This window comes from Lutra lutra, chromosome 2, assembly GCF_902655055.1.
Source record: "Lutra lutra chromosome 2, mLutLut1.2, whole genome shotgun sequence".
Lineage (NCBI taxonomy): Eukaryota > Metazoa > Chordata > Mammalia > Carnivora > Mustelidae > Lutra > Lutra lutra.
This window is the reverse complement of record NC_062279.1, coordinates 39,505,860-39,518,934: the sequence shown is the minus strand read 5'-3', so window position 1 is coordinate 39,518,934 and position 13,075 is coordinate 39,505,860. Positions and strand designations below refer to the sequence as shown.

The 13,075-nt window shown below is 46.5% G+C and overlaps 1 protein-coding gene across 1 annotated transcript in view; it reads right to left on the bottom strand.

Annotated features, from left to right (window-relative positions):
• IKBKB (inhibitor of nuclear factor kappa B kinase subunit beta) overlaps positions 1-12,484 on the bottom strand; it is a 61,115-nt gene extending 48,631 nt beyond the window's left edge. The window contains exons 1-2 of the mRNA XM_047719801.1: positions 12,316-12,484; positions 11,549-11,671 (exon numbers count right to left, since the gene is read on the bottom strand). Coding sequence (XP_047575757.1) covers positions 11,549-11,653 — 105 coding nt within the window. The 5' untranslated portion in view covers positions 11,654-11,671; positions 12,316-12,484. The remainder of the gene's footprint in view (positions 1-11,548; positions 11,672-12,315) is intronic.
• Positions 12,485-13,075: the final 591 nt, after the last annotated feature.

Here is a 13,075-nt window from a genome sequence, read left to right as displayed (position 1 = left end):
GCAGCAGAACTGCAACGCGGGCACGCATTTACCAGACTGGCCGTGATCCCTGCAGGAACACACACCTACCCAGTAAGAAAAAGGAAAACAAAGTCTCCAACCATGAGCAAAAGTTGTCAAATAAAACCACCAAGTCACTGCTTGATAGACCAATCCCTAAATCCGACATGCTCGAAAGAGAAGCTTCAGAAACAAGGTGGAACCATCTTCTGCCTCTCCCAGCTCGGATGCCAGAGAGCAGATGCAACACCTCCACATGCTCGCAGAAGGAGCTTCTACCGAAGCCCGACACTGCTGCCGCATGTCACGCAGTTACCTCGGGCGCCTACTTTTTCCTTTTTTTAACAGCGCTACTGAAATATAATTCACGCACCGCACCACTGATCCATTTACGGTGTGCAGCACACGGGTATGGGGGTATGGTCAGCGTAGCGCGACCAAAGCCACACATCAATTTTAGAACATGTTCATCAACCGCCCCCCCTCAGGAAACCCCATATTCGCGAGCAGTCACTCTTCCCCCAGCCCCTTGAGCAAAGGCAACCCCCTACCTTTATGGATTTGCCTGTTCTGAACGTCTCACAGATGGAATCCCACGATATGGGGACTTTGGGGATGGCTTCTTTTAAGGCCCACCCGCGCGGCAGCCACATGCCTGCTTTTGTAACGACACACTCCTTGGTGCAGCCCGTGGCAGCGCGCTTTGGTAACCGGGTCCTGACAGACGGTTCACACACTGCTATCAGAACCCCGATATTTGGCCCAGATCCGAGGCACTCTCTGAAGAGCTGACCTCTTCAAAACTCATAAATCCTGTTGCTAGTGAACCAACCAGTATAGTTGTAACAAGTGAACTCGGTAGAAATCCATCTAGTACTTTTCACAAATTAGGGAACATGTGAAAATTCTGTTTCTTCATCGATGTACAGACTGGTGTTCAATCTCACAAAATGTTACACCCCCTATATATGAACTTCCCAATTCCTGTAGGTTCTCAAACAGATTTAAATTTGCTTTCAAGTTTCACTTCCCCTGAGTGTTCGGACTCAAACGTTTTCACCCACTTCTAGGGTAACTTCATCAGTAGCGGCACTGACATGCCACTGGACGTGCTGGTCTTCGGTCAGGTGGGATCACATGGAAACTGAGACTCGACTGCACAGTTCTAAACTGAAGGGCCAAGTGTCACACAAGGTCACAGGGCCGAGGGAGTCCCTTCGGCAGGTAATGTTTTGATGGACAGTCTGATAAGTAACAGTTTAGAACAAGATAATGCAACTCTTGGTCTGTTATCTCAGAATGACTCAGAGCTTAAATCAAGATATTTAAAGATCTGCACCTATTTTAACTTCAGTATACAGAACAGTGTGTTAGTTTTTTGCTTTGTTTTACTCCTGCTATTAACAAATTGCCACAAACTTAGTGGCTTAAGACCCAAATTTATGTCCTTACAGTTCTGGAGGTCAGAAGTCTGGTACAGATCTCACTGGGCTAAAATCAAGACGTCAGCAGGGCCGTGGTCTTTTCTGGAAACCTTAGGGAAGAATAAATTTCCTTGACCTTTCCAGCTTCTAGAAGCTGCCTGCATTCTTTGGCTCAGGGTCCCTCCCTCCATGCCCAAAGTCAGCAACAACCAGCTAACTCCTGTCACGTTGCATTACTTTACACTGACTCTCCTGCCTCCCTCTTCCACTATTTTTTAAAGATACATTTCATTTTACTTTATTTTATCTTATTTTATTTATTTGATAGAGACAGTGAGAGAGGGAACACAAGTAGGGGGAGTGGGAGAGGGAGAAGCAGGCTCCCTGCTGAGTAAGGAGCCCGATGTAGGGCTCCATCCTAGGACCTTGGGTTCATGATCTGAGCCAAAGGCAGACACTTAACGACTGAGCCACCCAGACACCCCTTCCACTTTATTTTAAAAACTTTATTTAAGGGGCACCTGGGTTGGTTGGTTAAGCAATTGCCCTCGGCTCAGGTTATGATCCTGGAGTCCCATGATTGAGTCCCGCATGGGGCTCCCATCTCCACAAGGAGTCTGCTTCTCCCTCTAACCTTCTCACATCTCATGCTCTCTCTCACTGTCTCTCTCTCTCAAATAAATAAATAAAATCTTAAAAAAAAAATAAAGACTTTATTTAAGAGAGACAGAGATAGGGACAGAGATAGCAAAAGGATAGCGGGGAGGAGGGGGAGGGGGGTCACTGCTGAGCAGGGAGCCCAGTGCAAGGCTAGGACCTTGGAATCACATCCTGAGCCAAAGGCAGACACCCAACCCAGTGAGCCACCCAGGCGCCCTTCCCTCTTCCACTTTTAAGCCCCTCATGACCACACTGGGCTGACCAGACAATATGGGATAATCTTCCCACCTAATGTCAGCCAATGAGCAACCTTCATTCCCCTTTGCCATGGTGCCCTAACATACTGACAGGTTCAGGGGTTAGGACGAAACCATCTTTGGGAGGGGCCATTATTCTGCCTACCACAGACAGTATGCTTCCTTCATAAAAAATGACAAAAAGACCCCAAGACGTAGATTTATTAAGTGATTTAGAACATATTTTAGGTAATCTATCTACACATTGGATAATTGTAGACAACTGTGATCTGTTCAACACAAACATTGGATCTAACACATAGCTGTTACCCGGTCTAACCCAGAGTCCAGGAATAGATGTTGATATAGAAGACTGATATTAAAGATTGAAGATTTGATATCAGCCTCAGTATCCTGATGCAAACTAAGAAGTGAACTTCCCAATATGAATACGAAACACATTGTGGACTAAATGTGCACAGACACCAAAAGTCACTTTCTATTTGTGGACAGCTCAGCTTAGTCCTACCGTTGCAGGGGAAATCCTAACAATTTCCGGGGCTTGGGAATGTCTCACACAGATATAAACACACTTAAACTTTTCTTATACAGCAGGCCTTGAGGCAGTATTCTAAAACATTCCAGTTTTCCATGAGTAATATTTCATTTGAAACAGAAACCCAAACACAATGACTTTCTGTTGCTAAAAACATACCGGCTCTAGAAAGCAAAATTCAATTAAACAGTTCAAAAACAGACTAAAAATACTGGTTTTGAAAGACTGGGGAGTTTGATCTTCACTAGCAATGAAACACCAATAGCAGCGGATGACTTTCTTTATTTGGGTTGGAACATCCTTGAGTCTTAGCTCAGTTCTGTGGAGACCTAGACTTGGCCCAAACTGTATCAGCCTCCAACTTCTGGTAAGTGGACTCCTGGTGTGGGAGAAAATTTAAAATCGGTTTGTATTTTGAGAAAATGAAGACAGGGGGCAACGGTGTTAGCCACAGTGAATACAATTTATCATGAAGGTCCCTCAAGTCTGTGATTCTTTTGTACATGAAAACATAAAACTTGTGTATAAAATGTGTGTGTGGGGGGGTACCTCCTCAGATGGCTGAGAGCTACCAGAAAGCATGACAGTACAAGTGAGCTGGAGGCCAGTCCACTCAGGAGCTGGCCCAGCTTCCCAAAGTTAGCCTTCTTCACACGAGGAGGGGAAACAGGCTGGAAGCCAAGAGGTCCATTCAAACTCTTGGCTGGGAAACCTGTCTCCTGTTACCATGGCAACCATCCAACAGGCCACTGTGGTAAAAGGGGCTAATTAGTAATAACCAGCTCGTTCCTTCTCAGGCCCTGCCCTCCAAGATGAACTTCAGAGAGGAGGTACAGAGCTAGGCCTAGAGAGATCCTCGGGACAGAAATCAGGCCTGAGAGTCAAAAGGTACAGGGTCTCTAACTATAGCTTCACCCCTGACTCAACCACACTGACCAGTCTATGCCGAGAAATCTCGGAGTTCAACCCACTCCCTTTGGTGTAAACAGCCAACACGCACAGTGGCCTCCAAACTCACCGACAGAGGCTTGTGGGGTGAGATCAGGGTGTAACTCCTTCATCCTTCACCTGCTGTATGTGGGACACTGAGCCTGCTAGTTTAGCTTCTGGGCCTTTATCCAGAAGAGGGAGAGGGGACGCTACCCCTCCGTCAAAACGTGATACAGCGTGAGCCTTGAGCAAATTACAGCAGCAGCATTTCCCTTCTCTGGCCTTGTGTTGATGTTACTCTACCCATTTGATTTGTCTTCTCTTCAGACTCTCTACAGTCCCTCTCCTTCCAAGATTCTGCTCAAGTTCCATTTCCTCAAGAAGCCTTCCCTCTCCCCTGAACACTCAAGAGAGAATATGGATAAAGCAGCGAGCACAGCTGGCACAGGACACTCTCAATAAACAGCAGACATTCATATCTCTGCACAATTTGGTGCCCATATAGACCTATTTCATAGACGGCGGAGCATTCATTTTACCTCCTCAGAGCATAAGCACACTGAAGACAAAGTCGTTTCTTTTTTCCCCCAGTGGACCCTGGGTCTGTGTACAATAAATTCTTAGTGAACTGACTGAGGTCTTTACCACTTCCAAAACACACACATAAGCTGAAGTGAGCTTAATCTTGTCCAGTGAGGAAACAAGTCAAAGTCGGTACCACTTCATAGAAGAGATCATTAATGACACCGTGCCTCTTAGAGCTTTACATGAGCCACTCCGTACATTACCGCATGTCATCCTCACGGGCGTCCTTTGGGAAACCAGGCAGCAATTGCCAGCCTCTTTCATAGCAAAGTGCACAGAGAATAGTGCAAGGCATCCTGGGACATGTCCAGATCCTTTCAGAAAGCAGCGGCCCTATTTCATGCTTAGACATGCTGAGAGCCAAGGAGATCAATTATCTTAGCATCCTCAAAAATCCAAGGGGGGAGTTGGGCTCAAAGTCATGAAGCTGGTAAGAAACAGAGCCAGGAATGGAACCCAGGTATGGGTGACTGGGAGTCATGTGGTTTTCCCCCTTATTCCCAAAAGGGGCTGCAGGCTGAGGTCACCCGGGTCATCTTTTTCTTCTTCTTCTGTATTTAACAAAGGTCTTGTTGAAAACATCAGCCTATCTAGACCATACTGATAAATGGTTTGTGCTGACCCCCCCGCTGAGGATTTAAGGCAGTTCAGACGCGGCAAGGACTGCCAAGGCCCATGCTTAGTAACAGATTCCAAAAACTCAGGGAAACAGGGATAAGGGCATTTGGTACACTGCCCTTCCTCACTAAGAAATATTTGTTTTAGAAAGATTTATGCATCTTGTCTTCCAAATGAGAGTTTTTCCCTTAGTGCTTCAAAATGGTTTAAAAGCAACTTTTTTTTTCTTTATCTGACAGAGAGAGAGATCACAAGTAGGCAGAGAGGCAGGCAGAGAGAGAGGGGAAGCAGACTCCCCACTGAGCAGAGAGCTCAATGCGGGGCTCCATCCCAGGACCCTGAGATCATGACCTGAGCCGAAGGCAGAGGCTTTAACCCACTGAGCCACCCAGGTGCCCCTTCAAAATGTTTTAGACTGATTGAAGAGAACTGAAAATGTTCTAGGGGTGTCCATAAGCTTCGATCGCCCGCCATGGAAAAGCCACAAGCCACGGTGGGGAAAGCAGGAAGTTGGGATTTTCAGATTCCAGCTCTTCACTTCCTAGCTTAGCCTCTTCAGGTAAATGACCTAACCTCTCTGTGCTTCAATTTCCTCAGGGGTAAACAGAAATAAAGACAACAGGCAGGCTCAGTTGGAGGAGTGTGGGACTCTTGATCTTGGATCATGAGTTCCAGCCCCGCTTTGAGTGTAGAGATTACTTAAATAAATAAACTTAAAAACCATAAAAGGTAACAGTTCTTTCTTTTAGGGTTATGCAGACTGAAGATAAAACATGTAAAATACCTAGCCCATTGATGGCACATGGTAGGTTCTCGATAAATGATAGGTCTGATTACTAGGCATCATTTATGTGACTGAGGATACCAATGCCTAGACTCTTTTATGCAATTGTTCTTGTGATAAACTAAAAAGTCTCTCTTGTAGACAAGATAAAGTATATGGACTATTAGGAAATGTACACTGTTAAGAAGTATAATTATTATATACTGACTGGAGTTGTCAAAACCACTTATCCCATTAGCTTTCTTCGAGACTCTGAACACTGGAACATCCACCAAAGAAGACACTACTCCTGTTCTGATCTTGGACATCAGCTAAAGAACTGAACCCACAGGAGACCTAAGAATTTGCCCCCCACCACCCCAGGAACAACCCAGAAGGGTGATGGAGAGCTTCCCCAACTGAGCCAGGTTCATCAGCAAGGTTTCACTAGGTACTTGTGAAACTTGACTCCTCCTGCTCCCTCAGCCCTCACCTTCCACTCCCCCACTAAGTCCTAAAATAGCTCTTAGATCTGCCCACTTCTCTCCATCGCCAACCACCATCAGCCCCATCCAATCCCTCACTTGTCCAATCTCCAAAACCCACGTGATAGGGGGTGCCAGTGGTGTCCTGGTACCAGCTCTTCTGCGAGCGGATTGTTAAATACTCGGGAATTTGGTGAGACGTGCTCATTAAACTGTCAGTGGCTTGAAACAAGCCATGGTGGGAGTAGTTACTCCGTGGAAACAGGTAAACCCTACCACTCTGGATGATATTTTGGAGAGCCGACTTCCCAGCACATCACTGCCTGGGCCCCTTCCAAACTCTTCCCACAGTCAGAGTAGACCCCCTTCCAACAGCTTCCTGTTGCTCTTCAGATAAAAACCAAAAGCTCTTAGCAGGGTCCCACTGTCACTTTCTACGTAGCAGCCTCCTCTGCACCTAGCTCCCTTTGTCCTCCCTTCTGGTCCTGCTGACCTTTCTATTCCACCTGCTTGCCAAGACCTGCCCCAGCACAGGGGTTTTGAATAGGCTGCTCCCTCTTCCTGGAACTCTCCTCCCACGTTCTTAGACCGGCAAAGCCTGGCTACCTTCTACCAATAACTCAGATCTGCACTTAAGTGCCACTTCCTTGAAGAAGCCTCCCCCTGCCCCCGCCCCGACCTCCAGACTGATCACACCTTCTGGTATAAGGTATCACTGCCGTGAGCCCCTCTCCTGTGTCAGACTTATGATAGTTAGGAGCTTATATCTGTAATGACTGATTAATAGCTCTTTCCCTTTTCCAAAAAGTTCTTTAAGGAAAGTGAATGACTTAATGCACCTAACACATGTATAACATAAAGAAAATTGCTATGGGGGAACTGAAAGAAAGCCAAAGCCAGACAGGGCCCTGGCTGACCAGGAACTTAGAGCTGTGACAAGATACATTCCTATACACAGACAAAAGGGCAGGATATGAAGCATGCCAAATGATTGGAGCTGGGGAATTCAACGGAAGAACTAATTTTTATAGAATGAAGGAGTCCATGGGAGGTTTATTGAGGAGGTGGTCTGAAGCTGATCCTGGAGGAATGGGCAGAAGCACATAAAGCTGTCCAGGAAGCAGAGGCTTGTCCCAGAGAAGGCTCAGCCAACCAACTTGTTGGGAGTCAACAAGAGGAGGTAATGCTAGAAAGACGGGGTGAGGCCAGACTGTGAAGAGGCCTCAAACAGCAGAATGATGTGAGTTTGGCTTTTAAAAAATACAGATTAAAGAAAAGAAAAAAGAAAGAAAAATTATCAACAAAATGAAAAGGCAAACTAGGGAGAAGATATTCGCAAATGATACATCCAATAAGGGATTAGTATGCAAAATATAAAAAGAACTTACACAACTCAACTCACACAAAAAGTAATAATCCAGTTAAAAAATGGGCAGAAGTGGGGCGCCTGGGTGGCTCAGTGGGTTGGGCCTCTGCCTTCTACTCAGGTCATGGTCTCAGGGTCCTGGGATCCAGCCTTGCATTGGGCTCTCTGCTCAGTAGGGAGCCTGCTTCCCCATCTCTCTCCACCTACTTGTGACCTCTCTCTCTCTGTCAAAAAAATAAATAAAATCTTAAAAAAAAAAAAAAAAGGCAGAAGACCTAAATAGACATTTCTCCAAAGACATACAAATGGAAAACGGACACATGAAAAGATACTCAACATCACTCATCATCAGGGAAATGCAAATCAAAACCACAATGAGATATCACCTCACACCTGTCAGAATGGCTAGAATGAAAAAGAGAAGAAATAAAAGGTGTTGGCGAGGATGTGAAGAAAGGGGAAACCTCATACACTGTTAGTAGGAATGTAAACTGATGCAGCCACTGTGGAAAACAGAGTGGAGGTTCCTCAAAAACTTAAAAACAGAACTATCACATGATCCAATAATTCCACTGCTGTGTATTCAATCACAGAAAACAAAACCACCAATTTGAAAACACTAATACATGCACCCCTATGTTTACTGCAGCACTATTTATAACAACCAAGACAGGGAAGCAACCCAAGGGTCCATCAACAGATGAATAGATAAAGAAGATAAAGAAGATGTGGCATATATGTAAAGGGATATATAGATAGATAGATATATAGATACACACATACACAATGGAATATTACTCAGCCATAAAAAAGAATGAAGTCTTGCAATTTGAGACAACATGGATGGACATAAAGAGTATTATGCTAAGTGAAATAAGTTAGAGGAAAAAATGTCACATGATTTCACTTCATGGGGAGTCTAAACAAAACAAATGAAGGAACAAACAAAAAAAAGTAGAAACAGACTCATAAATACAGAGAACTGGTGGTTTCCAGAAGGGAAAGAGTTGGGGGATAGGTGAAACAGGTGATGAAATTAAGAGATACAAACTTTTGGTACCATAAGTAAGTCATGGGGGGATGAAAAGTACAGCATTAGAAATATAGTCACTAATACTGTAACAACACTTGCGGACAGATGGTGTTGATATCATGTATGGGTATGGGGACAGATAGTGACAATATCACAGTGAGCACTGTATAATGTACAGAATCACCAAATCACCAAACTGTACACCTAAAACTAATATAAAAGTGAATGCCACTACTGGGTATTTACCCTAAAGATAAAAACATAGTGATCCGAAGAGGCACATGCACCCGAATGTTTATAGCAGCAATGTTCACAATAGCCAAACTATGGAAAGAACCTAGATGTCCATCAACAGATGAATGGATAAAGAAGATGTGGTCTATATATACAATGGAATACTATGCAGCCATCAAAAGAAATGAAATCTTGCCATTTGCGACGATGTGGATGGAACTAAGGGTATGCTGAATGAAATAAGTCAATTGGAGAAAGACAACTATCATATGATTTCCCTGATATGAGGAAGTGGAGATGCAACGTGGGAGGTTTGGGGGGTATGAAAAGAATAAATGAAACAAGATGGGACCGGGAGGGAGACAAACCATAAGAGACTCTTAATCTCACAAAACAAACTGAGGGTTGCCGGCGGGAGGGGTGTAGGGAGAGAGTAGTGGGGTTATGGACATCGGGGAGGGTATGTGCTATGGTGAGTGCTGTGAAGTGTATAAACCTGGTGATTCACAGACTTGTACCCCTGGGGCTAATAATACATTATATGTTTATAAAAAAATTTAAAAATTATTAAAAAGAAAAAGAGGGAAAAAAGTGAATGCCAACTATACTTCAATTAAAAAATAAAATAAAAATTAAAAACAAGGTTTTTGAACAAGGCAAGGAACTTGAAAGTAGTAATTTTAGAAGACCAATCTACATACACACACACACACATTTTTTGAGGCCTGTATCTATAAAGTCAGGAACAAATTCCATCTGACAATAGCTCTCCAAACTCACAGAGCAGACAGAGGCCATTTTAGTTGGAGATGACAGACACATGGCACAGCTGGACAGAATTCCTTTTGAGGGAAACCAAACATCTAGTTCAGCTGCTGCAAGACAGTTGCTGTGGTCAAGAATCTAAAAGCTGTGGCCTCTCTAGAAGCAGCCCAGCCCAGGTATGTATGTATGGCCATAGAATGATCTGACTCTTATGTTGTAATGCTAGGGCCATGGTTATACTCAGACCAGAACACATTTGAGCCAGTTGTTTCTGTGGCCCGCTCTGCCATAGGGTTTGCTGGAATTCTGGTTTCCCAGTTGAATGTGGGAATGACCACCTCCAGAACTGTACTCTGCCCTCCAGCTCTGGCTCCCACATTCCTCGAGGGGTCATTCCATCTGCTTGAAGCTGACAAGACTCAGGGCAGGGCCTAGAATGTCTTCCAACTAACTGATGAAGATTGCTATCTGGAACGACGTTCTCCTGTGGCTGGCCAGCAGCCTTGATGACTCTCCTGTGGGCTGTTGCAGCTGGCTCCTGAGAAGCGGTGCACAATTTGCCATCCCTTCAGTCCAACAAGGGGCTCACCAGCCCCTGATCAAAAAAGCAGGTACCTTCCATCAAGGACTTCACAGGTCTTATTTTGGAGTCAGGAAGCTAACTTTAGTTATTTGGTGACTGATGGTTCCCTAGAGCAGTGGTCTCCAAATTGGGTGTATGTGCACCACCGTGACCCAAGACTGGAATCCAAACAAATTAAAAAGAAATTACGCTTTTCTGATATTAGCTTTAGGACAGCCTCCTGAGTTTATTTCTCAGAAGATAACACATCGCTTGTGGCCTCGAGGTAGACAGAGGAAAATGAGCATTCCATAGGCACTGGTAGACGGGGGCTCCGGCTTAGGTAGATCATGGACTGTATTATCCAGTTTCAATAAAATGACTCTCATAAAATGGACAAGTACCTAAAGAAATTCCTGCAGAGAACTTTGGCGCAAGCAAACAGGAATATGCAAGAACTAACACTTCTATATTGTACGCAACTCATTTCAGACACAGGAGTAAAACAATGAGGATCTAATCAGATCTAAAAAGAAATCAGCCCAAATAACTCCAAATTATAAAAATTCTTTGAAACATGGGTTTTCATCCACTATTCTTAACGATAAAATTCTCACTTTCTCTCTTTTTTTTTTTTAAGGTTTTATTTATTTGACAGAGAGAGAGATCACAAGTAGGCAGAGAGGCAGGCAGAGAGAGGCGGGGAAGCAGGCTCCCCGCTGAGCAGAGAGCCAGATTTGGGGCTCAATCCCAGGACCCTGAGATCATGACCCCAGTGGAAGGCAGAGGCTTAACCCACTGAGCCACCCAGGCGCCCAATTCTCACTTTCATATAGATCTGTATATTCTGTGCTGTGCAGTACTGCAAACAATACCAGGAAGGCATCATAATGAGTACATATTTGAAATATTTTTAAACCGATTTTTTAAACACTTAAATATATTTTTCTACGACCATCCTTTAAACTGTTCTATTTTTGTATGTTTTGTAACATACAATGTATTAGTACACGATAGCATGATGGTAGCACAGATATAATTTAAGATACATAAAACTGAGTCTGAAAAATTAAACTATTTTTACTATTTACTTGGGGAGCATAGTCAGTAAAGTTTGGAGATCAGTAACTTAAAGAGTCAGCTCAGAAGCTCGAAGGCCCCTTTCCAGTTCCCAGTTCTCACGCTCTCCCAACAAGCCCAAGGCCAAAGGTGAGGCCCATCCCCCCCACCCAGCAGCGTGGGGCAGAGGCGATTGGAGGGAAACCTGTCTTCTCCGCCTCGCCTACCACCCCTACTCGCCTTTGCCCTTCCCAGCCCCACGGAGGCCCTACCTGATTGTGCCACCGGATGACGTTTCCAAATCCCCCTGTCCCGAGTCGTTCTTTCATCTCCCAGGCCCCACACGTCTGGGTTGGCAGAGAAGGTGCCCAGCTCATACTGATGCCGTGCTAACTCTGTAAGCAATTTGGTGTGGGGGACAAAGATTAATTAACATTAAGAAAAAAGTGAAACTCAAGGAGATGGAGAAGGTAAGAGAGAACATGCGAGAGACCGTTTTCTTTTTGTAAATAAACGAGGGTGTCTGGCGTGCGGGTTTTGGCAGCGAACTTTTGTTTTTCTCACCTTCCCGCACCCCCACCTCAGCTGTGGTGGAAGGAGACGGGGAAGAAAGTCACTCGAAGAAGATCTTTCTCCACACCCCCCGAACTCGGAGGGGGACCCAGCCTGGACTCCAGCAAGGGGCGCCCTGCCCCGCGCCCATTCCGCTCAAGGCGGCAGGGACAGAGGCTAACACTGGGTTTCCCTACGGTCACGTGTGTCTTCACACAGTCCAAACGCATCGTGACTCTCTCCCAAAGCCACCACCTCCAAGAGGCCACCTGGAACCACCCGGGCAGGGGCTGTCCTGGGCCTCCCCACTCTAACCCGCGCGAGAGAAAGGCTTGTGCGTCCGGAAACCCCGACTTTTAAACTCCACAGAAGTTTCTTCGGGAGCCACAAGGGAGGAGGGAGGCGCGAGCTCGCCGGTGCAGAGCAGACGGGGGTCTGCAGGTGTCACCGCCCCCCCCCCCACACCGCGGCCGCCCGGGGGACTCACCTGTTGGCAGGAGTGCGGGGCAGGGGAGCCGCTCCCCCGGGAGGGGGAGGCGGGGGCTGGGGCGGCGAAACCGGGGGCTCTGGCACCTCCCCGCAGACATTAAAATGCGGGAATCTTAAACCTGCCGGCCCAGCGCGACTTCCTCAAACACTTCCTGCTCTGACGTCACGGAGCACGTGGGCCGGGCCCGCCCTTAAAGGAGCCGCGGGGGGCGCCCGCCCAGACCACGCCCCGCACCCGCCGCTGTGGGGGCGGCCCCGGGGCAGCTCCTCATCCTCGCCCAGGTGACCCTGGGAGGAATGCGTGCGACTTCTAGACGGCCCCCGTCACCTGGGACACGCGGCGCTCCCTGAGATAAGAGAGTGCCTCTGAAATGACCCGGAGCGCGCCCACCTCGCTTTACGCAGGACTTGAACCTGCTGCGGCTTCTGGGACGGGGGAGATGGGGATTTCCTCACCAGAGCCCTCCCGGGGTGAACTCCACACCGCTTCCTAGACTTCTAACGGGGTGGAATTTCCCGTGCCCCCGCCAGGATTTATTTAGGGACTGTTTACAAGAATTGCCGCGCCTCCTTTCCTCGGGCTGCGTCCCCTTTATCTGGAGGATTTGGGGCCCGGTGTCAAGAAGAATAAATCACAGCCTCACTCCCTGGAAGTGTCAGCCCCCACCACCCCCTTAAAAAAATGAAGACAAGCGGGCAGGGAGCGGGGGGAATCTCGTAGTGCTAACGCGAAACTGCAGTTTCAGCCGCGGTGATGT